A 26,028-nucleotide genomic window follows, 5' to 3' on the forward strand; every position below is an offset into this window, starting at 1 on the left:
CAATTTATGTAAATTAGCTGAAACGTCGAAACAAATACACAAACAAACTAGCAAATCAATCTTTTGATATATATGTATATGCAATCGCACATATATGTTTAGTATTATATGACAGCATAGTTATCAGAATATATATTATGCTGTGTAGTTGCGTTTATTTTAGCAAAATCACACATTCGTTCACCCAGCAAGAAAACTGGACTGTGTACGCCTTGGGGAGTTGAGCAAAATGAAAATGGAGCTAGTTTTTAATAAATAGTTCTTTTCCAATGGTGGGGGTTATGCTACCGTGACGAAAAGTGGAGACATACATTTCCATCCTTAACTGTCAATTTAGCAATACATCACCCATACATATAACACGGCACATAAGAACCCAGTAGAAAAATGAACTAAATACCTATCCTGGTTGTTGATGAACCTTTCAATAACGAAATGTACGGAGTGAATGTCAAGTTTTTCTCATCTTCTATGAAGATCAAATAAAAAGAAATTTTTGTAATTTTTTGACGATTAAGGGTGTGTGCTTTTTAAAAAAACCAAAACAAGGTAAAATCTATACCCAAACTTGACAAAACAACACCCACAGCAGCAAAAAGGAAAATAACAAGGGCAATTTTTATCAAACTTCGGCAATTAAATTCTTATTGTTTTTGTTTTTGATTTTTTAGGAAAAAAATCTATGAATTTTGTTGCTGAAACTATAGACTATAGATATCAATATAAAAAATATTTTCGAAAAAAATCGAAAAGTCGAGAAAATTTTACGAAAATTTATAACTTTTATTTTAAGTTACTTTAATTTTTTTTTGAGTTTGCAGTTTTGTACCCCATGCAAGTTATATGCTTTTTAAAATTCGCATTCTCTTCGAAAAATTTTGCCAATAGGGTGTTTTAGATTTTTCTATATAAAGAATGTGATAATTATTATTTTTTGGAAGAAAATCTAAAACAACCTCCTAAAAAAAAACAAAATGTGAAAAAACTAATGGGAATATGGAGAGACTGATTTCTGGTACTTTTTTCGACTAGACTCAGGAAAAAAAAACACTTACTTAATATGAAGAAAAAATTACGTAAACATTTTTTTTAATTGATATTAGAGAAAAGGCATCTATCTGCCTTTCCACTGGTATGAATGTTGGAGATTCGAGTTCAATACTCAGCTCCCGAGATGCTAGCTGATAAAGAGGTGAAATTCAGAAACATGTCTTTGTAACCATCGCCGTTTGTAAAATTTGCAATTTTTCTCTAATATCAATAACAAAACCCATTGTAGAGTTAAAGCAATTTGAGCAAGTCTCGCTAATTACATACATATGATTAACTTTAATCGACGGAAACTTCAATATAATGGTTAAGAATTTCTTAGTTTTGTATAACACTTTTCATTAATTTGAGGAAGATTTTTTTTAAATTTTGCATGAATCAAGAATATGTACTTGACTAAATATTTCTCACTATATTTACATGCACGAGTTAGCTGGGTGAATAAGGCCTACTTGTTGAACGGCGAGTTGTCGTTTTAACCCCTCATACTCATACATCTTTGACAGAGTTTTTAATAAACTCTGAGTTAAAAAGATAACTTGGCGTTCTGCAAGTGGGCCTAAGAGTACTCGGCTGTAAAGTTGCGAGCCTCGAGGAGAAATCCACGGTCGTGACAGTTACACAATTCAATTTTTTTATTTTTTAATAAAATTTTCTCCATTTTTAAGAAACTTATTCCTACAAGCAAAGAAAAAAACTTAGTTTTTTAGGAAGCTACTTGTCAAGGTGAGGGGAGGCGGTTCTATTCCGCCAAATATATTCCATCTTTTATTTTTAATACAATATTTTGCATACAATACCGTTTGCTTAATCAGCATTTTTTGGTCCAAAACCCTTCCGTGGACTCACTAAAGCACTCATACGGCAGAAAATGAATACTTAACAGTGCAAGCAATACTGGATTGACGAACCAACGAACCCACATTGTGCGGTTCACAGAACAGGGTGGTCCATGTTATGATGCAAGCAAAGTGAATTACCCTCAACGGTCAATGTTCCGAGGGGATCATTACAGATTGCACTTAGCTAGAAATTGAACTAGACAGCACATGAAATTAAAATCTGATTTTATTTTCATTTACAATACTTTTCCCACAGGGTATTAATTAAAAAATCGTGCCACATGCGCATACCCATTTCGGCTAATACCATGGCTACGTATCGGTATTGTATGTATTTCTTTTATCTACCCAAAGCTGTCAAATATTTGAGATTAATGAACAATTATGTGCTTCTACACCTAAATAGTATCTATGTACCACGCCTCATGTCTGTTCCACACTTCATATAGCCAACATACAACAAGTACATAGGGGAGTATTAAAGCGCAATAGATAGGACAAATAAGGCTATAATACAATGTAAATTGCCAATATCACAGATCGTGTATAAATTCTAATGGTAAGTGTAAAATTGAGTTTTCATCTTTTGTACGATACAAAAACATAAATTTGTAATTAAGAAATCAATATAGGTAAACACTAATTTATTATATTATTTTATTGTATGTTGTAGTATATTTCAATTTTTGTTATAGTATGCCTTCTTTCAACTTCTTAGTAAGAGCTGCAACTTTTGTTCTTTGAGTGATGTTTTTTTTAAAGCAACTTTACAAACAAAAAACTAATAAAAATATATCTTGTTTAGATCATTGTTTCATTTGTTTACTTGGTGTGTTGTAAAACATTTGCCATGCCATCATTCAAATTAAAGTACACAACACAGGTTTTTGGTTCTAACGATTTTCATTCAAGTGTTTCGATATTTAAATGAAATTTTTCGGAGTAATAAACAACCTGTCATTAACCTCAAAATCCACAACTAAGTAATAAGCGCAAAGAAAGCGGTAAAGAAAATGAATTTTTGAAGTGTGAGTGGTGTATGAAACTAATTAGATTATCTTTGTTGTACGCACTTGTTTTCAAATAAACAACAACGCAAAAAGGAAAACCAAACAAAGCATAGCGATAGATGCTCCTTAAATCATGCTTAACCATGTTTCTTCTTCAACGCATTTACCTGCTTAATCTCTAGCGAATCCATTGTGGCTGGTCATCAATACAACAAACTTGTTTGTTAATTCTTTCATGATTCTCATGTGGTCCCCCGACAGTCATGTTTTAATGAGTTTGAGTGAGAACTCAGATGATCGATTGTTGTATGATTCACAGGTACTTTCGTGTAGTTTTCAGTATTTTGTGCGAATTTCTTTGTTAAAATTGGCCTAAAGGGATTAGCTGGCGCAATGGTAGTGTCAAAACCGTCTCTAAATCATTAGCTCAATACCCACTTTTGATTGTTCGTCATATTGTTGTGTGTTTGGTTTATTCTGTTCTTTATTCTTTTATTAAATTTTATCTACTTTCGCTCTATGCCAGTTAATTGCGCGTGAATTGTTGTTATTTTAAGAAGCCCGACTGACATTCAAGGTCAATTTCAAATCTATCAGTTATACATATTTATTTTTGATTTTGTTAATTGGTTTTTGTTTTTTTTTTTTTTTTTTTTTTTTGTTTTACCGATATTCAATTAGTTCTGTTATGGCTATGGCTATAACTATGAAAGATGAAAATATATTTGGATAACGCCAAAGTGTGAAGAAATTTGGTTGGCTAATATGAAAGAAGAAGGATTCCCTAGTCTAAATAAATGTAAGGATTTTCATTTGGAATTAAAAATCGCTCACAGCAAGTTAAATATATAATCAGATCACTTCGGCAAACAAAGTCTATATGTCTTTATTATAAAAAGGGGAAGGAATCTCACGCCCCTGGGAACAATTTCACAGGCCGTAAAAATTTTAATATGTTCAGACCCAGAATAACTAATACTCTTCGAAAAGTTTTTGGTTCGCTTAATATGAGTACCGAAGCATATTTTTTATTTTGGTTCTTACTTTCGAGTTATTCTTACATAAAGTCAAGTCTAGCAATTTAGGAAAAGCTGTGGCTCAGCCGCCTTCCCCCTTCATTTCGGTGCCTTCTAGGAAATAGTTTTTAAATCATTATAACATTGAGTTAATTTGTACCGAGGTCATATAGAAAGAGGCATAAGCTGGAAAAGGGGTTAATGTAAGGATCATTTTGGAAATGCTTTTAGAATTGTGATGGAACTATTTCACACTTTGGTGGGAAGAAGGAGCTCCGAGTACCAGCTATCAGTTCGCTTGGCTAATCGGATTAATCGATACTGAAGACGCTGGCTCCGAGTAATTTTGCTATCATTCGATCGACTGTATGTATTCTAAACAATGGGAAGCTTTTCTAGTTGATTTTAGTTGACCGCGCGTCCTATATAAAGTCTAAGGTTGTTAGCTGTTAAGCACAATGAATGAAGTTAGCCACAAATTTATGAATTTTGTTTTGAGGTCCAATTATATAACCAGAAAATTATCTTACGCTTTGTCTATAACCCCAACTACATAGGAACAGTTTGTCAGCGATTTTAACGCATTATTCCATTTTGAATTTATTGTATGGTTTTGTGCTAAGTATACTCTAGGGTTACTAAATGGTATCACAAAATTATAAGTACTATCTTGAGTGCAGAATTTGGAAGAGCTTCCAACTGGTAGAGATTGCCGAGCTATTTGCAAAGTTCACCACACCATTGGACATACTGTGGTGCCACAATCTTTCTTGAAAATTTTTCTAAAAGAGCTATGAAGATTGCTAAAAATTTTCAGAAAAAATTAAGTGACCTAACAAAAATTTTAAAAATCCTCAGAAAGATTATCAAATCAAATATGGACCATCTAATTACGATTCTTCTGGCAACATCTCAAATGTAGAAGATTTGAAGAAAGAATGTATTGTAGTGTGTTGAACTTTGCCATCTTATATATATTTTCTATCCACTGTTAACAAAAAAAATTCAATTTGACATGAATGTCCTACTTAGGAAGCAAATATTAAAATTTGTTTGACAAAATATATGTATGCTTGTCTATATGTTAATATGTACAATATAAAATGCTTTTGACTTACTAAAAAAGCGACCAAAAAAGAAATAAGTATGTAAGTAACTAAACAACAACCGACACATCCGTAAACATGCACTTAAACAAGCTGAAAAGTATTCATTGGTAGTGAAGCTGTTGCTCTTGGAAAAGTATTTGAGTACAGGAACCGAGGAAATGTAAAAGAAAAGCATTCAGCACACTTGTCAACACTATAAAATTAAGTATCAGCTCCGATGTGGAGATGAAAACCATTTTCTTGCCTTAAGTAAATTTTTTTTTTTATTTTTGACAGCCAACAATATGTATGAGTACTTAGCAGCGTTCTTGTGTATGTGCGTGTAAGGCATAAGCAGCTTAAGTTAAAAAGTTGTTGGCTATGTGCTTAACTATCCGATAACAACACGAGTCAGAAGTACATCTGAAGTACGAGAAACACCTTAGAGACCTACATAAATGTGAGGTGGCATGGCGAGTTACTGAACGTTGAATGCAGATACAGACAAGATACTGCTTTAGAGATATATATAATATATTAACTTTGTATGTGTGGAAAAGAGTACTTAGCTGTTGGAGTTGTAGAGTTGAAGAACAAATAGCAGAGGCACGGTACGGGCAACAAGTACTTAAGCAAATTTACAAACTGGTTTTTTTCCTCATTTTTTGTTGGATGATAGACAATTTGGGATATTAGAAAACCTCTAAATATTTATGAATTTACTTAGACACATTTTCCTTATTTTGTCTTCGAGTGACTAGCAGATTTGCTTCACAACTTGATATATTTGAAAATAGCCGGAGCATCCCTCTTAAACCATGAAGATATTTGGTTGAGTGTCTCATAAAGACTTAAGAGAAGGGAAAAACATTTAGATTCGCTAGAGCAATGGCTCGAACTCAGTACCAGAAGTGAGTAGAAATACATTAAGAAGAATACAATAAAAAGTAGTAAGTAGAATTCACCAGACGCTTATGACTGCATTTAACAGAGCTTGCCTTCTAAGTAGATCTAAAATAACAACAAAGGAGTTGAGACGTGCGTAAAGCTGGCAGACCCAAGTGCTCAAAAATAAGTTTGAGTTGTTTGAGAATTAATTGATTTTAGGTGCTATTTAGGGCCACAAAAGATAATTTAGGTGCTCTTTTGGTTTTCGAGATATTCACAAAAAAGTGTGGGTCTGCTAGCTTTACTCTGAAAGAAAAAGACTGGTAAAATCATCCGAAATAAGGGTCAATTCAACCGAAATTTCTGTCAATTTTTATCCATCGCAACAAGATGTTGAGTCAACTGCGCACAAATCGTTGATTCGTAATTGATCGTTTTAGTAGTCAAATGAACAAAAAAAGTTGTTGCGACAGCTTTGTATGAAAGTGCCTATGTTGCCGTATAAATAAATAAATGTAGGGCGCGATAACCTACGAAGAGATTTTAGGCCGAACTTCGCTTCCAATTTGCGTCGTGCTCCTTTTTAATTTTTCTTACAAATTGGCGAGACGCGACATATTTGTTTTATGCGGACTCCGAACGGCATCTGCAAGGCATATGAGTTTTCACTGAGAGCATTTCATGGCAGAAATACACTCGGAGTGCTTGCCGAATACTGCCGAGGGGCGACTCCGCTTAGAAAAATTTTCTTCTAATTGAAAAAGTTTGTTTCTAAAATTTTGATGTTGCTTTTCCCGGGGTGTGGACCCAGGGTCTTCTGTGTGGTAGGCGGAGCACGCTACCATCACACCACGGCGGCAGCCATATAATTACGTAAATATGTGAATACATAAATACGCATGCTTGCTACATATACACACATATGAATATAGAAAGGAAAGTAGTAGTCACAATACTGATTCTCAATTATTTCAGTTGCATATCAGCTCATTCTCAATTTCTTCTCTCGCATGTAGTTGCCACACTGATTGTTTCGAACAAAACTTGTAGTATAAATTTTTGGCGTAACATTTTAAAAAGAGAACTTGTAAGTTATAGAAAAGTAAAGAATCAAATCGCAGGAAGGTAATTCACCACTGTAGTAACTTAAAAGTTGAAACGATTCCAAAACAACTCAAACTTTTATTTTGTCGGAAACATCAACATTAAAAAAGAATGTTTTTTTTTATTATCTTATTAGATTCGTTCGCCTGAGTGAAAATTCATAAAAACTTGAACAAAATGTTACTAACTTTGGAAAAATCCTGTTCGTTCAAGCAAAACTTTTGTTACAAGAAGTTACAAAATTGTACCCGATAAATAGGTGTCCCGGTATATCATAATTTTATGCACAGTAAATTCAAAAAGAGTTTTTTCGTTTTTTTTTTAAACTGAAAAACTAGTTTTTTATTGTTTTCCCATTTTGTGTGTTTTTTCGATTTGATGGTTTTCTTATTTTGGCGTGCTTTTTTTTTAACAAGTGGCACCATCGTCATAAGTACAAATTAGAGAGCGTAAAATGCTCTTTGAAATTTGCTCATGTACCCAGCGGCGAAGCGGCGAAGTGAGTCTGGGATCCTTCCACGTTATGCATTACGAACCCCTTACAAGTAACCCAGCGGCAAAGTGAGTCTGCGATCCTTCCACGTTATGCATTACGAACCCCTTACAAGTAATGTATTATATTCACTTAGATTGTATGCTGACTTGTAATGATGAAATTTCTTTGCATTCTTCGTAATAGAGATTTTAAAACTTCGTGAAGGTTCGTGTGAAATACATATATATGTATGTTCATACTTTTGCATATATATGTACATTTATGTAGATCGTTTTGTGGCACGCGTCAGTCGATTATTCGTGTGAAGATTATGCGCTGTAAATAGTAGTGAAAAAATTGAAAAGCAAAAAACTTCAGGCAATAAATAATAAAAACAAATTTATACTATTTAAGTGAGTTTTTCTGTTAAATTACTAAGATTTACATATTATAATAATAGCTTTCTTCTTATTTAGTGTGTGCATTGTGGAGTTCCAGCAAGCATAACGGTAAGTTCTGTGAACTACTGATATATTGTGATTTTATGTACATATATACCTATATTCGTAACATGAATTTGCGTGCAAAACTTGTGCGTTAATTTTTTTTTATAAAAGTGCAGTATCAGCTTATAGTTAAAAACATATTCGTAATTTGCTAACTTAGTAATATTACTACTATTCCAATACAAAAAGGAAACTTAATATGAGTAGAAAAAAGGGGTTAAGCAAGCGAAATCTGCGAAACATCTTTAAAATCTTGAGTTATGTTGAACAATATCACACATATGAAAAATTTCCTAACTATGTATCATAGGAAAGGAAGAAACTTTTCTTCCCATTAAAACAGTTTTTTACCGTAACTCAAGACTTTGGGTGTGTTTGCAAAATCTCCTACCGAAATTTATGTTCTACTCGACGAGACCTGCAAGAAAAATATCATTTCCCAGACATATATGGGGTATTCACGTGAGCCTAGTTATCAGCTTATATGCATATGTGGTATATTTTTTTGCATTACTACCAAAAACAAAATATACTTGAGGCAAATAATTTTTATTAAGATAAGTTGATAAGCTGCTGGTGTGAATACCCCAATACACTTTAGTGTTTTGTGTAGAACTGTGTTATATATTATATTTATATATATATGCAAATCAAATCGTAATTTTTTTTTATTTACAGATGCTTTAAAAATTAATGGCACCAATGAGCGCCTATATAAACGATTTATACGACAAGCGTCCAAAACGCAGAAGAGTCGCTTAGCGAAACGAAAATATGACAATAAAATTAAACAAATTAAAAACAAGGAAAATATTGAAAGTGCTGGTAGTACATAAGAAGTCATCAAAGATATACTTATAAGAAAAATATTGACTTTGTATTTTAGTTTGTTTTTTATCCTTTTGATATTTTTTTTTTTTTTTCAAATAATATTTCAGTTTTTTATTAATTATAAGTATGTATATAGATTAGGTTTGTGGTTGCCACTTAAGTTTTTTGAAGCTTTTTTTTGAAATATTTCATATAGATTTAATAATTTCTAAAATAATAATTTAATAAATAATAATAATGTTCCTTGATATGTGTTAAATTACTATTGTTGCGCTAAAAATAATTACTTTTCTTATTGTACTAATGCATTTATTAATAAATGAAATTAAATAAAAATAAATATTTTACAAACGGTATAAATGAAAATACATAATCTACTTTGCTGTTACCCTGCCTTTGAATTGTACACTAAGTTGTACAATGATTCTGTTCAAAGACCACTTACCACTTCAGATTTGTGTATCGTTATGTGGGTGATCTCTCTACAATGCCAATTACAATTGCATACATGTAATGTGCAATGTGTTCACTATACTTTACCACTTCGATTACAAGTACTAGTGGCTGTATGACAAGATTCTTTACCCTTTAGAAATCGTGTATCGTTATGTGGGTGACCTCTCTACAATGCCGATTACAATTTCAGAAAAGTATGCCTTAGAGTAATAAACATCCGAAGATTGTTCGGATATCGTTTACTTACTCCATTACCAGTAATGATGAAAGTAATCAGTTCTGTCCACAAAGCGGCCATGGTTATGGAAAAGTAATATTGATTGTAATTGATTCTGTATTGCATACTGAATTCGAAGTGTTGGAGAAGTATTTGATTACGTAATGCATACTTTCGCCGCTGGGTATTGACAGTTGATCGCCGTTGAAATGACCTGTATGATCAGTTGTGTTAACAGAAAAATCAGTTAGATTGATAAGGAATCTGTCAATTTTACAAAATTTTGTTAACTTAATAGCGACAATTTCTCTTCTGTTGAAATGACTAAACTAATTTGTTCGCTTGACAAAGAACTCGGTCGAATTAACCATAATTCGATCAATTTCACCGAATCTCCGTTAAGTCAAGAAGAAAAGAACCGATTTGTTGATTTTACTAGCACCATCTCTTTCAGTGTACGTAGCTTGACCCACAATTTAAATAAAAATTTTTTTTTTAATAAAAAATATATCAAAATTAGGAGCTATTTATGTGCTTTTTGGGGCCACCAAAGAAAGCTTTACGTCAAGCTAGCAGACCCACAACTTAAATTTCATTTTTCCAAAACCAGAAAACAAAAAGAGAAATCAAGAGGCAGGAAACCAGAAACAGCTGAACAGATCTAAACAGGAATCACCTAATCTGAGTTAAACATGAAAAAAAAAATATAAGCAACAAATAATCTGATCTATATTACACACAAAAACAGGAAGCAATACTAAACAATAAGTAAGAATAACCAAAAAAAGGTAGCGAAGATATAAGGAACAATAATCGTTCATCTGATCCAAATAAGAAACAATAAAAAATGAAATGGAAACAGATTTTCTGAGCTAAACATGAAAAATATAAGAATGAGGGTCCAAGAAACAGCGAACATGATCCATTCACTAAAAACTAGAGCCAGAAATAAATATAGCTTACCCGATCGAGAAAAGAAATTAAAAACATGACAGTAAATGGAAACCAAAAGGAACAATCAAAAACAGCTAACGTGAAAATGAAGTAAGAACAAGAATCACCTTACCTGATGAATAAGGATCCAGAAACAAGAAACGGCTAACCTAAGCTAAACAAGAGGCAAAAAACGAAGCAAGGCAAAACAGTAGGTTTGCTTTATGAAAAAAGAACACAGAAAGAAGAACCATTAATTTGGTCTTAAGAAGTAACAGCTTATCCGATCCAGACAAGGAAAAGATTTCCTGATCTGAACAAGAAACAAAAAATTAGAGACAAAACAATAAGAAAAAACAACCATCAGAAACCAGTAGACAAGAAACAAAAGACTAGAAGCAAGGTAAAACGGCAATTAGCCTGGGGCACGTTTTTTTAAAATGCAAGTCTTGTGATACAAGTGAATTGGTTCTGACATTTTTTTTTTTTTGTTTCAGAGCAAATTTAATTGTATGCCAAGATATGTAGGTTTTGTGAAATGGGCCCCTGATATAAAAAGAGAGCATTCGGTAAAATTTATTTTTGTCTTAAAATTGTTTTTCTAGCCCTGAAAAGCAATACATGGAGGAAATTCTATCAGAAATTTTAGATGAGAATATCAAGAAGCTGATCGATCATAATCAAAGTAAATTAAAGTTATTTTTTAGAAACAGTTTACATATAACGAGAGTATATTAATTTTTGTACTTAATTTATAATAAATTTTTTTTCGTAGACAAAGTAGCACCCCTAGAGTGTCATCTCTAATTGGAAGCACGAAATAACAAGAAACGTGAAAACTCGATAGCTAATAGTCTAGTTCCTGGGGATGGAACATACGTAAGCGCTTGTATTATCAATTGACGATTTATTGTAGATACATGTGTAAACGTGGTCTTAGGTTAGACTAAGAATATTTCTGGAATGTACAAATTCATTTGCGACATGTGAAAGCATTCTTCACAGCATCCAATTTCTGTTAAAGGTTATCTCTCTTTGCCCTGACTATTCTTCGTATTTGGGAGCGGAAACCAAACTTGTGCAATATTTAGTAAATTTTATAAGTTTCGTTACTTAAAAGACATCATATAAACTTGCAAACCTTATCTTTTAAAAGATTACTTCATTTTGTTTCGTTTCCTGTAAGTAATAAATCTCTCGCTGATTTGTACAGTTTCCTAAATGGCTGTCACTCTATGGCGCTTTGCTAGAACAACAAATGCTTCTCAACCTTGCAAATGTAATTTCAAACAATAAAATCGTTGACATTCACCGGCACATCACATTTTTCTATGAAGCACGAAAATACATGTTTTCACTTATGTATTTACTTGACAAAAGAATATCACCAATGCGATGAAAGTCCTTTTTACCTGCAGGGAATCAAATGCATTGCACAAGCGCTTATCGGTCGGCATGTTTGTTTTTGTTTTTTGTTTATGTAACAATACAATATTGACAATTTTCTAAAGTAACAATTACCGCCGACACAAAACCATGCGCACACATTCGACCCTCCTCGGTTTGGTCAACCTTTTTTGGTTAAAAAGGAAAACTGCGCTAAAAACAGGTTCAGCATTGAATATGAAAAGGGACAAGTAAATTTACAAAAAACAAAAAACTTATAGGAAAATGAAAAAACAATATTGAAACGTTGCTTACGGAAAAGATGAAAATGTTAACAAAACAACAAGTAAGGAAGGCTAAGTTCGGGTGTAAACGAACATTACATACTCAGCTGAGAGCTTTGGAGACAAAATAAGGGAAAATAACCATTTAGCAAAATGAACCTAGGGTAACCCTGGAGTGTGTTTGCATGACATTGGTTTCAAATGGAAGGTATTAAAGAGTATTTTAAATGGGAGTGCGCCATAGTTCTATAGGTGGACGCAATTTCAGGATATCGCCATAAAGGTGAACCAGGGGTGACTCTAGAATGTGTGTTGTACGATATGGGTATCAAATGAAAGGTGCTAATGATTATTTAAAAGGCAGTGGGATTTAGTTCTATAGGTGGACGACTTTTCGAGATAACGCCATAAAGGTGGACCAGGGGTGACTTTATAATGTGTTTGTACGATATGGGTACCAAATTAAAGGTATAAATGAGGGTTTTAAAAGTTAGTGGCCTTTAGTTGTATATGTGAAGGCGTTTTCGAGATATCGACCGAAATGTGGATCAGGATGACCCCGAACATCATCTGTCGGGTATCGCTAATTTATATGCAATATGCAATACCACGAACAGTATTCCTGCCAAGATTCCAAGGGCTTTTGATTTCGCCCTGCAGAACTTTTTCATTTTCTTCTACTTGATATGGTAGGTGTCACACCCATTTTACAAAGTTTTTTCTAAAGTTATATTTTGCGTCAAAAAACCAATCCAATTAACATGTTTCATATCTTTTTTCATATTTGGTACAGAATTAAGAAATTTTTTTCATTTTTCGTAATTTTCGATATCGCAAAAGTGGGCGTGGTCATAGTCAGATTTCGGCCATATTTTATACCAAGATAAAGTGAGTTCAGATAAGTACGTGAACTAAGTTTAGTTAAGATATATCGATTTTTGCTCAAGTTATCGTGTTAACGGCCGAGCGGAAGGACAGACGGTCGACTGTGTATAAAAACTGGGCGTGGCTTCAACCGATTTCGCCCATTTTCTCAGAAAACAGTTATCGTCATAGATCTATGCACACACCAAATTTCACAAGGATTGGCAAATTTTAGTTCGACTTATGGCCTTAAAAGTATTCTAGACGAATTAAATGAAAAAGGGCGGAGCCACGCCCATTTTGAAATTTTGTTTTATTTTTGTATTTGGTTGCACCATATCATTACTGGAGTTGAATGTTGGCATAATTTACTTATATACTGTAAAGATTTTAAATTTTTTGTTAAAATTTTGCGTGTTCGTCAATCGATTTTGCTAATTTTTATTTAGCGCACATATAGTAATAGGAGCAACGTGCCTGCCAAGTTTCATCATGATATCTTCAACGACTGCCAAATTACAGCTTGCAAAACTTTTAAATTACCTTCTTTTAAAAATGGGCGGTGCCACGCCCATTGTCCAAAAGTTTACTAATTTTCTGTTTTTCGTCATAAGGTCAACGCACCTACCAAGTTTCAATGCTTTACCCGTCTTTGGTAATGAATTATCGCACTTTTTCGGTTTTTCGAAATTTACGATATCGAAAAAGTGGGCGTGGTTGTAGTCCGATTTCGTTCATTTTAAATAGCGATCTGAGATGAGCGCCCATGAACCTACGTACCTAATTTCATCAAGATACCTCAGAATTTACTCAAGTTATCGGACGAACAGACGGACGGACATGGCTCAATCAAATTTTTTTTCGATACTGATGATTTTGATATATGGAAGTCTATATCTATCTCGATTCCTTTATACCTGTACAACCAACCGTTATCCAATCAAAGTTAATATACTCTGTGAGCTTTGTTCAACTGAGTATAAAAATTGCAATTTTATGTTGCTCTAATTTGAGCTGTGAAACAATTTGTGTGCTGAACTGAACTTTAGATTACCTAAGCAATTGTTTATTATACAAGAACGAGCTAAGTGATTTTTGTACATCATTTGCGTTTTTTTTTTTGTTGCTCTTGAAATTCTTTGAAGAGTCTGAATGAATGAAGTTGATAAGTATACATACGTTACACTGAAAGTGATTTATGTAGTTTGAAATCTAAAAAAAAAGTTATTGTTTTGAAGGTGAGGGAAAATGGTATAACACAGTACTCGAATGACAGATCGCAGAAGTGTTGAGTAGACGATAACGAACTCTTTGGTAAATTCGCGAATTATTGCAGCAGCCGCTTATCTTTTTTGTGTTTACTTGAAAAGTTATAATTTTGTTATCGATGGCTTAAGAGTTTATTATGGAAAACTTATCGAAGAAATCATCAAAAAATATAAATTTTTTATCGAAAAACCCCAATTTTTTATCGAAAAATATCGATTTGCTATCGAAAAACTTTAGATTTGTTTTAGATTTTTAAGCGAAATGTTATTGATGTATGGTATTGGATTGGTTCTTGGTAAACTCTTCTGGAAGTTTCAGGGTCCTGTTGTGATGCCGACGGCGAGTATCGAGGGAGGTATAACGACGAGCTTTATGACAATAGTGCAACGGAAAAAGCCAAAAAGCTACGTTGAATAGATCTATTAATCAAATGAACTAAGACTCTTAACGATTCCGTTAGGGCTCCTTTTTAAAATGCTATATGTTTGATTATAAACCGATGAGCCGTCGATATTGTTGTTATCGATAACAAAGTGATAACATATCGATGGTAAACCGCCCGAAAACCTCTCGATAACAAATTTATATTTTTCCGACAACATATCGATAGCTTTTCGATGACAAACCGATGTGCTGTCGGTAACGAATAAACAACTTTTCGATAACAAACCCATAACACCTAGATGGTTCACCAATAATATACAGATCTTCCTTTGATAGCAGTTGTTATCAATAACAACTTGATACCATGCCGATACAAAACCAAAAAAATGCCGATAAGAAGCCGATAATACTAAAATTCGATGACTTTTGGTATTCATGAATAACTAGCTTCCGAATGATCCTATAACAGACATAATCCCGAGGGAGTTACGAAGTGAAACCGAAATAGTCATGCAAATCACATTCTCAAATTAATTTCCAAATATGTAGTATGTAAGGGGATGCCAAAATCGAAAATAATATCTGATATAAACTCAACATAGTCCTGAGGCGATGCCAACATAACTACAAAAGAGTCTCGAAATGATCCCAAAACTATCCCCGAAGAGTCTAGCAATGATTTCAAAATGGTTGCGGTAATAGTCCTTGCATGACCCCAAACAAATACTATTGGGACATGGTACGATTTTTCTGGTTTAAATTTTGAGTAATAACAATTATTTTCACACTGTAATAATAACATAATGTTAAGTTTGCATTATGTTAATTTCAACAGAGCAGACGCGATATTTTCTATTCACGAAGCCTATTTCGTCGCAAATAAGAGTTTTAAAAAGCCTTAGGCAACAAATCACACTAAGTGATCTTAGTGAAGTGAGAAAACACTTGAATAAATGACTGTTATAGACCGAAAAAATTCAAAAACAAACATATCTTTCTGAGAAAAGCCTTTTTTGTTCTTGGATTTCGTATAGGTTGTTATCAGTGATCCATTGACAGTTGTGAAACAGTTTTTCTCTATTTATCTTTTTTCTAATAACTCATGATCTAGTAGTTTTGGAAAGTTTAAAAGTATTCCAACATCCAAATTGAATTCCCTTTTTAAGCTGTAGTCATTGGTCCCGTTTGTCGTATCGCTGTAGTCGTATCCCTACGTAATCAGCTGTTTATCGTTACGACGGTAAACCAAAAACCAATTGATTGGCTACGATACGGTTACGACCTTAAGCGCCAAATACACGACACGAACATTTCCGCGAACATTCCCGTTATGACATGTTTCTGCGACCTTTTCTGTCGTGTATGGTGGTGTTTGCCAGTTCGCGCAAATGTTCGCCAAAAATCAAAATATTTTAATTTTTGGCGAACATTTCCGCGAACTGTTCGTGCGTGTATGGCGAAATAGCTCATAATCGTAGTAATTTCTGAACGGAACAGACGTGCGCGGAAAAGTAAAATGGACAATAAAAAATGTCTGAGTGAATTTATTGAATCTTCTCTCTTTTTTTACGCTTAATTGCCACAGCGATCAATATTGCTGCAGCACAATTGTGGTCCGTATTCATCGCTGTCTGAAAGAGAACTAATGTTCGGCCAAAAGTTCGTATGGTGTATGGCCAAAGCTGCGAACAAGATTGCGGAATGTTCGCGGAAATGTTCGTGTCGTGTATTTGGCGCTTTAGCGGCACCAATAATCGATTGCATTGATTCTCATAAGGTTGGTCGAATCAGCTGTTATAAGGTTACCGATACGGTTACCAATGTCTGCAGCTTTAACCGTTCTGGCGTTTTTTACTTTATTTGTTTTCTCTGAGGGCTTTGATTTCATTGTATAAGCAGCGTGATTTTGCATACATTTGCGGGAAAAAACGAGTTCCTGAGATACACATAAAATTTCCAGCTATACAGATGCTGACTTGAAGTATATAAGCATACATGTTGTATATATTTACATAAAAATATACATTTAGGTATGTACATATTTGCAATGGCAGACTTTGTATTACACAATCCGAGTGAGTGCTATGTAGTCACGGCGAATTTTGTGTGACTTGGTTCAATCCCATCTTCCATCGTTTGGCTGGCAATAAAGTGCTGGAGAATAACATTAATTAAATTGTTAATGTAAAAAACTTGTAATTATTTTAATTAAAGTAAAAGAGGCGGATGGTAACGCCAAGAAAGAAGCAGCGATAATGCAAAAAGCTTACGATATTATAATTACTGGCAGAATGAAACAAAAAAATTGGTCACATTGGATAAAGCGAAAATTAAGATGACATCAGTTTGTTTATCAGAATATCGATGGCGTGTGGAATCCAATCCAATAAATTAAATATTTTTTTCTTTGTTCATAAAACCTTTATGGCGTCTCGTATCATCATTTTTTATAACAATAAGTAACTTTTCATTGAAGCGCAACTTAAAGAACCTCATTCAATATAATCATAAGGGAATCCAGATAGTTTTAAAGTCGGGACGGAATTACATATATCAGATATAGTTCGAAAAAACCGCGGTTTAAGATTTGCTATACGCTTAGTTATTCGATATTTTTTGCGTAGGAAGGAAGATATTTTTCGATTACTTTTTGATAATTTCGGAGACATTACGCTAATTTTCTAGATCAGCTTAACATGTGAAATCACTTTGGGAAGTTCTTTGCTAAAAAGGAAAAGCTTTGTGAAAAAATTTCAAAATCTTAAAAAAAAACAACAAAATTATATTCTTTTTTAGTTATTGTTGTCACTAAAAATAACGCAATGCAAACGCCTGTTCACAAAGAACATAGCCAACAACAATTGCATAGCTTTAGTTACATACACACTTACAGAGTATGCTAGTACGGAAGAATAAGTATGCAAAAAGAAGGCAATTGGGATAAAGTTGCTTGACGTCATGGCGTAGCTCTGGCTAAGAGTTTTTGTCAAAAAATCTACCCTAACAGGAGTGTGGGTTCAAATCCCACTCCCGGAAGGTTTTGAAGAGAATTGCAGGGTATAATCGAAACAGTTTTCGCCTCGTCCTATCCTGATATCGCTTCATAGAAATTGTACTTTGGGGTTGTAGAGTTCAAAAATGCAGTGCAAGGAACCTGAAAAGGAAACTGCCAAATCAATTTTAGAAATGTGCTCTCTTCGAAACTGTATGCCAAAGCTAATTGGCGCTTTATCTGACAGATCACCGGACGATATCTGTACAATAAAGTGCCAGACAGCGTTAACTGAATATGGTGGAAACAAACTTTAGTGACCTCAGGGCCGTTTCCACCATTTCTAGTTGGGTTAGAAACTTACTATCGCACTTAATTGACAGTCGATGCTTCAGTTAGTGTGAAAAAAGAGAATTCAGATAGCTTATATGTGAGAGACTAGGCCCGTTTTCACCATCTTTAGCGCTCCGATTAGCCGTGAATTAATTCAACACATCTTAGCCTTGTCGTCTGGACAGACGAAATGTGACACTTTGAACTTTATCCACATATATTTGAATTTTTATCTAAATTTTGAAGAAAACTCGTCGCACACTGTGATTACCCAGAAATAAGTTTGAATTTTTATTGATAAATTTTGAAATGAATACGAACTATAAGGTGTTATAAGCTTAAAAATATGTTCGTCTAGACAGAAGACAACGCTAAAATGTGACATAATCAACTTTGGTACAAAAAAAGATAACATAAAAAGAAAAAAATATCGCTTTCCGAATTATTATAAAGACCGCCTTGAAACTTAAAAAGTCACTAAAGTTTTTCATGATCGGGTGGGTAGCAGAAAAGTTATTCACGAAAATAAAGCCTTCTCGTCTGGCCAGACGCCACAATCTATCGGAGGGTTAATTAGTCACTTACCTATTCGTTATAGAAATTCTAGTTTTTTCCATGCTAACTGAAGCATTGACTGTCATTTAAGTGCAAGGAAAAACTGCAAGCAAAAGTTAGTTTAAATGGTTTTCGCGTATTCAAAATAGATGTTTGCGATTTGTTTTACAAAATATTCACAATTATCGATTTATCTGGGGCTTGGCCACCCTGTGGAAACGAAAACGGCAAATGACGTATCTGAAGGATTGCCATCCTCCAGTTAAATTCTAACATAGCTAGAGATGGTGAGAACGGACCTTAATTGACTAAAATATTGATAACATTCTGCACACAATTTATTTGATGAACCTGCAAAAACACGCTTTCTTTATTGCCAAAATAAAAATACTAAATACGAAAAATATCGTCGCATAGTTAACTTATCTTATCAATAACTCTATCAGCATAGCTATTTATTGAAAAATTTATGAAAATGCGATTTGCTAGCTTTTTTGTTTTTGAAAGTTTGCATGCGTGTTCTCTAAATCAAGGTGACCTGCAACGGATAGCCCTAAATCAGTAGTCGTGCAGGTGAATTAGCATTAATTTATTTTTAGCACAAGTCGCAGTTGTTATCAAAATATTTGCTTAAAAGTGGCGAAACGTTATGAACTTAAAAATTATAATTTATTAAACTATTTTATGAACTCGAGGCCTTATCCAAATAAAAAACGCAGTATAAATATTTTATATTTGTATTTTTATTTTATATTCGATATTTCGACTTCAGTCTGAAGTCATCATCAGGACTGTGAAACAAAACAAAACAAAATTATAACATTTTCAAAAATCAACCATAAAACAAATACCACTTACACATTTGAGTATGTTATACAGACTAACCATATGTGCGAAAATTAAGAATGTTGGAGACAAATAATCATACAAAAATATAAACAATATTTCAAAGCACCTTAAATGTAAACAAAATTTTTGCAAAAACAAAAGTACATGGAGTGGCCAAAAGTACGACATACAAGCATACATATATACATATATCATCTGATTTTCCAATTGTTGTGGGAGAGATCTTTCTACCGCGCATTGTTGTTGTCTTAAAACTAAGTTCCGATACACATGTGCGCGGTGGTTAGTGTCCGCTTTAAAATTCATCCTAGTACTATTAGGGGTGTTCGCTATATGAAGCATTCCCAAAGTAAATCTTTTATTATAATTTCTCTCCTCCTGTAAAATAGTTACATTATCGAAGTCTGGATAATGCCCCGTATCTTTAAAATGGGCTGACAAGGCCGTCTTATTTTCTGAATAATTGTTTCTTAACTTAATATTAGATCTGTGAGCGGAAATCCTTGTCTTGAGTTTTAATTTTGTTGTCACCACATATACCTTGTCGTATACGTGGGACCCGTCACCATTACACGGAGTTCTAATAATTTTTTAAAAAATCTTAAAAATTATAGATACCGCCTAAACGTGTAAAGGTTATCGCGTTATCACACTTCTGAATAATTAAAAAATAATAATTTCGTGGAATTTCTATACAGAAAAAAGTACAATAAATTGTTTGGAAACAACAAAACACAATATAAAATTATTCTTAAGAAAATCGATACGAAAAATTTATGTTATTTATTGATGTACATATGTACATATATGAAAAAGTTTTTACGCCATCCTTTGTCAAATTAATTTGGAGACAAATCTGTTATTTTTTTGAACGCTCTATACCAGGACTTGGTCATAAACGCCCTGTATAACGCCAGAATATATAAAAATTGTGAGCAGCAGGGCATTTAGGAAAGAAATAAACCGTACTTTAAAAGTTTTCTGGAAAAAGGTGTTTTTAATACGGTGGTCGAAATAGGGTGGTATTCGCGCTTAGCGGTCGATATATGAAAATAATAACATAATTTAGAAATACTAACATAAAAATGAGAAACGTAATCTCAGTAGAAAAAGAAGTTAAAATAGAGATACCTACTAAGAGAAATCATATATTATAAAATGGTAAAACTAAAGATGAATGCAAAAAATGAAAAAGATGATTGAGATTCTTGCCAAGGGTGACAGAATATATGAGGAAAGTGGTTGAATAAAATAAAAAAAATATGTTAAGTTAAATGATGTTTCTTGACTTTTATAATGTTATGATGTGATATTATGCTAACATATCTGTTTTACGTTTTTTATTGAGTCAAGTATCGTATTAACAGTTTGTTTTCGCGTACATCCAAACATTTTTTGGTTTTCATTGGCTAGTATTTTAAAAGGTTCAAAAACATCGTCAGGGATAGTATTTGTTTATTCGCCTCTTTTCTGTAGTCTCCTAAGCGGGCATGGTAAAGATTTCGCAGGAGATTAACGACGCTTTTGGGACAATTTAAAAACTATCTAGGACACTATGCTTTACTCACGATGTCCTACGCTCTTTCATACGAAAAAACCAAAATATTAAGGCAAAACCATTTTTTCTCATTATTACTTAAGAATTCACAAAAAAAGCTAGCCTGTTGTGGTTTGCGCAGAAATTAGCTTAATGGTATTAAGTCAATGTTAAATCACTCCCGTGGTGTGATGGTAGCGTACTGCGCCAACCATACCAAAGATCCTGGGGTCACGCTCCGCACCTTGCATTTGTTTATTTATTTTATGTTCAATTATCAAAATATTTGTTTAATTTTTATTTTTTTACAATACGAAACGTAAAAATATTCAAAATATTGTATTCGAGTTTAAACAAAGTGTTAAAATCGGTAACAGTGCCGTACGGGTAGAATGAGGACTTGTCTGACAGTGCCTGTGGGGGTATGAATACGATCTGTCCGACAGTAACATAAACGATGTAAAGAGAACCTGTCCGGCAAGGGCATAAAGGAAAACAGTACTCGTAGGGATATAAAGAGGACCCGTTTGACATTACCGTTTAGCCATAAATAGGTGCAATTGGTCTCTCCATAGAACACGCTCAAAAAAAGGGATCACTCAACCCAAAGCATCATAAAAGCTGTAGTAATTATATAGTATCTCATCTCCTTCTCATTTGCCAACCTACAATCACCAATTAATTTGTTTCCGTACTTTGTATTCATAAATAACCGAAAATATTTCATATAACAGCAACAAAGTAAAACTTTATCCAATTTAAATTTAAATAAAAAGGCGACACTTTTCACTTTACAAAAAACCACAAACAATAGCCGGCAGCCTTTGTCTTTTTACCTTTTGCTTGCACTATCGTTTTCTATAGCAGGACACAACTTTCAACGTCAATATTTCTAGTTCCCTTCCTTCTTTTTCCAACACGTCTATTTTTTTTATTGCAACAAATACTTCTCGTCGTTGTGTTAGCGCTTTATTATATAATGTGTGTTGTTTTTTTTGTTATTGAAGTGTTTGCAAGTGATTTACTCTTATACAATTGACCTGTCCTTCTCAATGAAAGTTTGTCTGTGTATGTGTGTGCGTGTGTGTGGGTGTGTATGTGCGTATTTATGTGAGTTTGAGAATGTTGAATGGTGTCAGTTCTGCTGGCAACAGCAATTCGATTCATATCCAACAACAATATTAACATGAAGAATCCCAATAACAAATTTGATCGGAGTTTAACATGTTTTACGCAGCGTTACGAATTTTCATCGCTTTCCTCTATTTTTCTTTTTCTTATCCTGTGTGTCCGGCCGTCTTCTGAGGTCAAGCAGTTTATTTGTACTTCTTTGCAAGGCTATTTTTTATGTTCTTTGTGCAAGTTCGATTCAAGAACGACAGAGTTGTAGTAACTACAGTTAGTTCTTGGTGCTCAGTTGAGACATAATATAAAATTGAATGGGGCGAATAAGGATATCACCAAATGACTAAAGTATTAAATACATCGATATGTATTCTACAATGTGACAAGGTCAATGGGAAAAATTGCTTGAGGTCTTAGATGTGATAAACTCAATTTCTTCCTTCTTTCCTAAACAAAATTTACTTGTCGATTAAGCAGACAGACATCCCTAGGCAGGGCTGAGCAAAGTGATCACCAAAATTGAAACTGTCACTGTGTTGGTAAGATTACTACTTATTATCGTAGCGGCGGTGGTTTAGTCGTTGATTAACGAGCAAACGCTATATGCCATAAAATTATATGACGATACCAAACAATTAAAATATATTGCTAAATCTGTACATGAGCTCTTGTTAAGTAGAGTATTACCCAACATTTTACAGCAGCAACAAAAAAATGGCCACACCACTAAACATTTAATGAAACAGAAAAGAACTAATGACTATATCTGCTGTCCGTCCGAACTATTTCGGGTATACATATTACGTGACTATCTCGGGATCATTTAAGTAACAGATTTGATTAGTTTGAGGCGATGTTGGTTGCGTCGCAGAACTCATTCAAAATTATTTTCGGGACCTGTTTGGGAATGTTTGAACAAACGTTTGCCAAATTCCAATATTATTTGAGAATATATGAGGATCCGAATGAAGTTTGCATTACTAAAACCTCAATCTATTACAAAAAGCAACCAAAACAAGTCTGGGGACTACAAAAAAAATAAAATTGGATTTAATAGGAGAAAAATAAAATAGTATTCACTACATAAAATGTGAAACAGTGAACATTTAACTTAAATTGCACAGCAAAATATTTGCTATGAACTCGAAGCCAGTGATGAAAAATTGCTAAAAGCAAACTGAAAACATATTTTGTTATCTCTTTGTTGCTTTCTCATATTTTCATTTAGCTTACTTCACTAAACTGTGCTGTGGTTATTGCACCCATCAGCGAAATTTCTTAGTTAAACTTTGCTGTTAAAGGCGGAGCGTCACCCGCACATCATCGTTGCTCCCATTCCAGGTTTTTGTTTATGTGCGACATATGCACAAACAACTTGGGCAGCTCTGATACTCCAATGATTTTTTTATTTGCTTATTAAAATGCAGCGCTTTGAAGTACAAGCACTGAAGCGCAACCAGTTTGGCGATTAAAGAACAATTTTTTTGTGTTTTTGTATCGCTTCCTTTTGCGAAATTTAATAAGGGGCTTTGAATATATCCGCGGCAGTTATGCCTGTAGTTTATATAATATAATGTTGTTTCTCCAACCCAATTGTCAACTTTACCTACCCGTGGTGAATTCTGTTTTTTTTAATAGCCGAGGCTCTGGCGACCCCAAGTTCCACATGGATCTAGGGGGTGGCAGAGCGGTATGGCCTAGAAGGTTTCATGTGACCACACTAAGTCGTTCCCGAGATGGTCAGGCTAGTACCTTAATGGTGCTTGTTACTGGAACGTACCGGATCTGTAGCCGGCAAAGGACCATCAACATCGATATTACTCTCAAAAACCTTCGGAGAGTGTTTTCATTGCCACAACAATGGCAACAACAACTATAATTACAAGTTTTTAAAAGACGAATCATTGTTATCGGTTAAAGGTGTCACGTGGCGTCATTGCGCTGAAGTTTGGCGCTAATACCATAAACGACACTTGTGTTAGTGCGCCGAAACCATAAAAACTGGTTTATGACCCATGCTTTCCATATAAAATTTTTTTATTCTTAAATTCTAAACATTTCGATCCCAGCGCCACCTATTGGTTGTTCTTTCCATGAACCACTCGGTATATAAGTATACGGAAGTACCTTTTTGATCGAACTTTCCTCGTCCTATCATCTCCCTCTACTCTGTTTTGAGATAACTCTACACATGCTGTCAGTCGTAAGGCAATGAGCTTTGTTGGATGTGTTAATGTCAAATCCTAGCACAAAAAAAAAATTTGTTAAAATCAATCGAATTACGGGGTAATTCAACAAAAACTTCTTTAAATTTTCATCCATCTCAAATATCTGTTGAATAAACTTCGCACAGATTGACGATTCTCAAATGACCATTTTACCAGTTGAATCGACAAAAAAAGACTCGTCATGCAAAGCTATAGTTCTTTTAACTCAACAGTTATCACTAGCACCCTAAAAAACCAATGATAACTGTTAAAATAACATATTTCTGTCAGCACTAGAATAACAGTGAAGACTCTTGATATGGCAAATATTTCTGTGACGCCATGGTCGTAATAACGACTTAGTAGTGAACGCCGTGAGCGTAAGTTTTTTTTATTGGCTTATGTAAATGAAAGCAGTTCTTTTAAATTTTAGTATACTAAACTCCTTATGTTCTGTAATAACGGTCAACCCGTTTCAGGACCCTCATGTCCAATGAGACACTACTGTGCTCTTTCTCTACTTAATTTTTATTTTTCCTTTGTGTCTTTGTAATATTGCCGTTAGTGCAATTGTACTTTACAATAAATTAAAAATTTTCTTTATTACATTTTTTAGACATAAAATTCAAAAGTAATTCAGTTTGTGGCTCAGTTTTGTCTGTAGCGCTTGATTTATTTGACTCATTTGATCTGGTAAAATAAACTGACTTGGTCACTTAATCTTTACAATGGCACAACAACAACTAGCAAACTAGTTGCAAAGCAGAGCTAAGCTTTCAAAGTGAAAACTTTTTCCAAGCACTTCATTGACATTTCATTAAATGGACTTTGACGGTACACCCACCCAATACGCCGTTACGCTGTCTATTTACGAGGACCTAAGCAAGTACGAGCTCCGCCCACTCATTGCATTCCATTAGTTGCACTTTTCACTTGTTTTAAGCATAGTTACTAAGTTTGTTAAGCACTTACAATGTTTTTTCAAGTTTTGTCATGTTTTTTTTTGTTTTTTTTTTTCATTCTCTATCACACTTAAAGGTATTTAATGACTTTTTGTTGGCACTTACCTTTTTCCTCAAAGTTTCCATTCAATTTTATGTCAATTGACTCAAAGTAATCTCGGACGTTGTTGCATTGTTCGCGTGTATTTGAAATTTTGCTGCTCGAATCGCGCTGCAAACGACGCCGATGATGTGCGTGCTGCTGCTGCTGATGCTCATGGTGGCTGTGATGACCATCGAGATATTTCGCATTGGCTGGTGCCAGCGCGAGGCAACTGCAAGCCACTAAAATAGCAACAATGAAAAGTTGTAATAGCGGGAGGAGATGACGTCGACGACGTTTGCTTGTTGGTTTAGTGGCATAAGCCGTGGTTGCGGTTTTTGTTTTTGTAGATGCTGCTGTTGCATAGCATTTGCCAACTTTGGTAAAGTTGGTCTCCATTATGTTGCGCGAAATTTGTGCGTTTTTACAACTGTTTGTGTGTATGTGTATGAGTATGTGGGTGTGTGTATAAAAGATAACACAATTAAACTCTACAAATTGGTTTGTGGTTTTGGGAGACGACGGGGATTAGCTTGGCTTTATTGTTGGACTTTTTTTTTTTTTTAATTTGCTTAGTTTTGAACGTTGTTTGTCCGCTTAGAATAGATTTGTTTTCAATTTAATTTTACACCGGTTTTTATTTGTATATTAATTGTTGATATCTAATGTCGGCTTCGCCTTTTGATAGCCAATTATGCAAATAAACAATTAACAAATATTTGCTTTTAAATGGCTCGAAATCGCAACTCGCATAAAACTGTAAAAAATTATGTAAAATGTATT

General features: G+C 33.9%; 1 protein-coding gene across 12 annotated transcripts in view; it reads right to left on the reverse strand.

Moving 5' to 3' along the window:
* The window catches only part of dally (division abnormally delayed protein), a 398,607-nt gene that overhangs the window by 368,043 nt on the left and 4,536 nt on the right, over nt 1-26,028 (reverse strand). For 7 of the 12 annotated variants that reach the window (XM_067790409.1, XM_067790405.1, XM_067790406.1 and 4 more), the window contains one exon: nt 25,269-26,002. In XM_067790409.1, coding sequence (XP_067646510.1) covers nt 25,269-25,644 — 376 coding nt within the window. In that variant the 5' untranslated portion in view covers nt 25,645-26,002. The remainder of the gene's footprint in view (nt 1-25,268; nt 26,003-26,028) is intronic. The other 5 variants (XM_067790410.1, XM_067790408.1, XM_067790404.1 and 2 more) reach the window with 1 other exon arrangement.

The sequence above is a fragment of the Eurosta solidaginis genome, chromosome 5 (genome assembly GCF_040869045.1).
Source record: "Eurosta solidaginis isolate ZX-2024a chromosome 5, ASM4086904v1, whole genome shotgun sequence".
In the NCBI taxonomy this organism is placed as follows: Eukaryota; Metazoa; Arthropoda; class Insecta; order Diptera; family Tephritidae; genus Eurosta; species Eurosta solidaginis.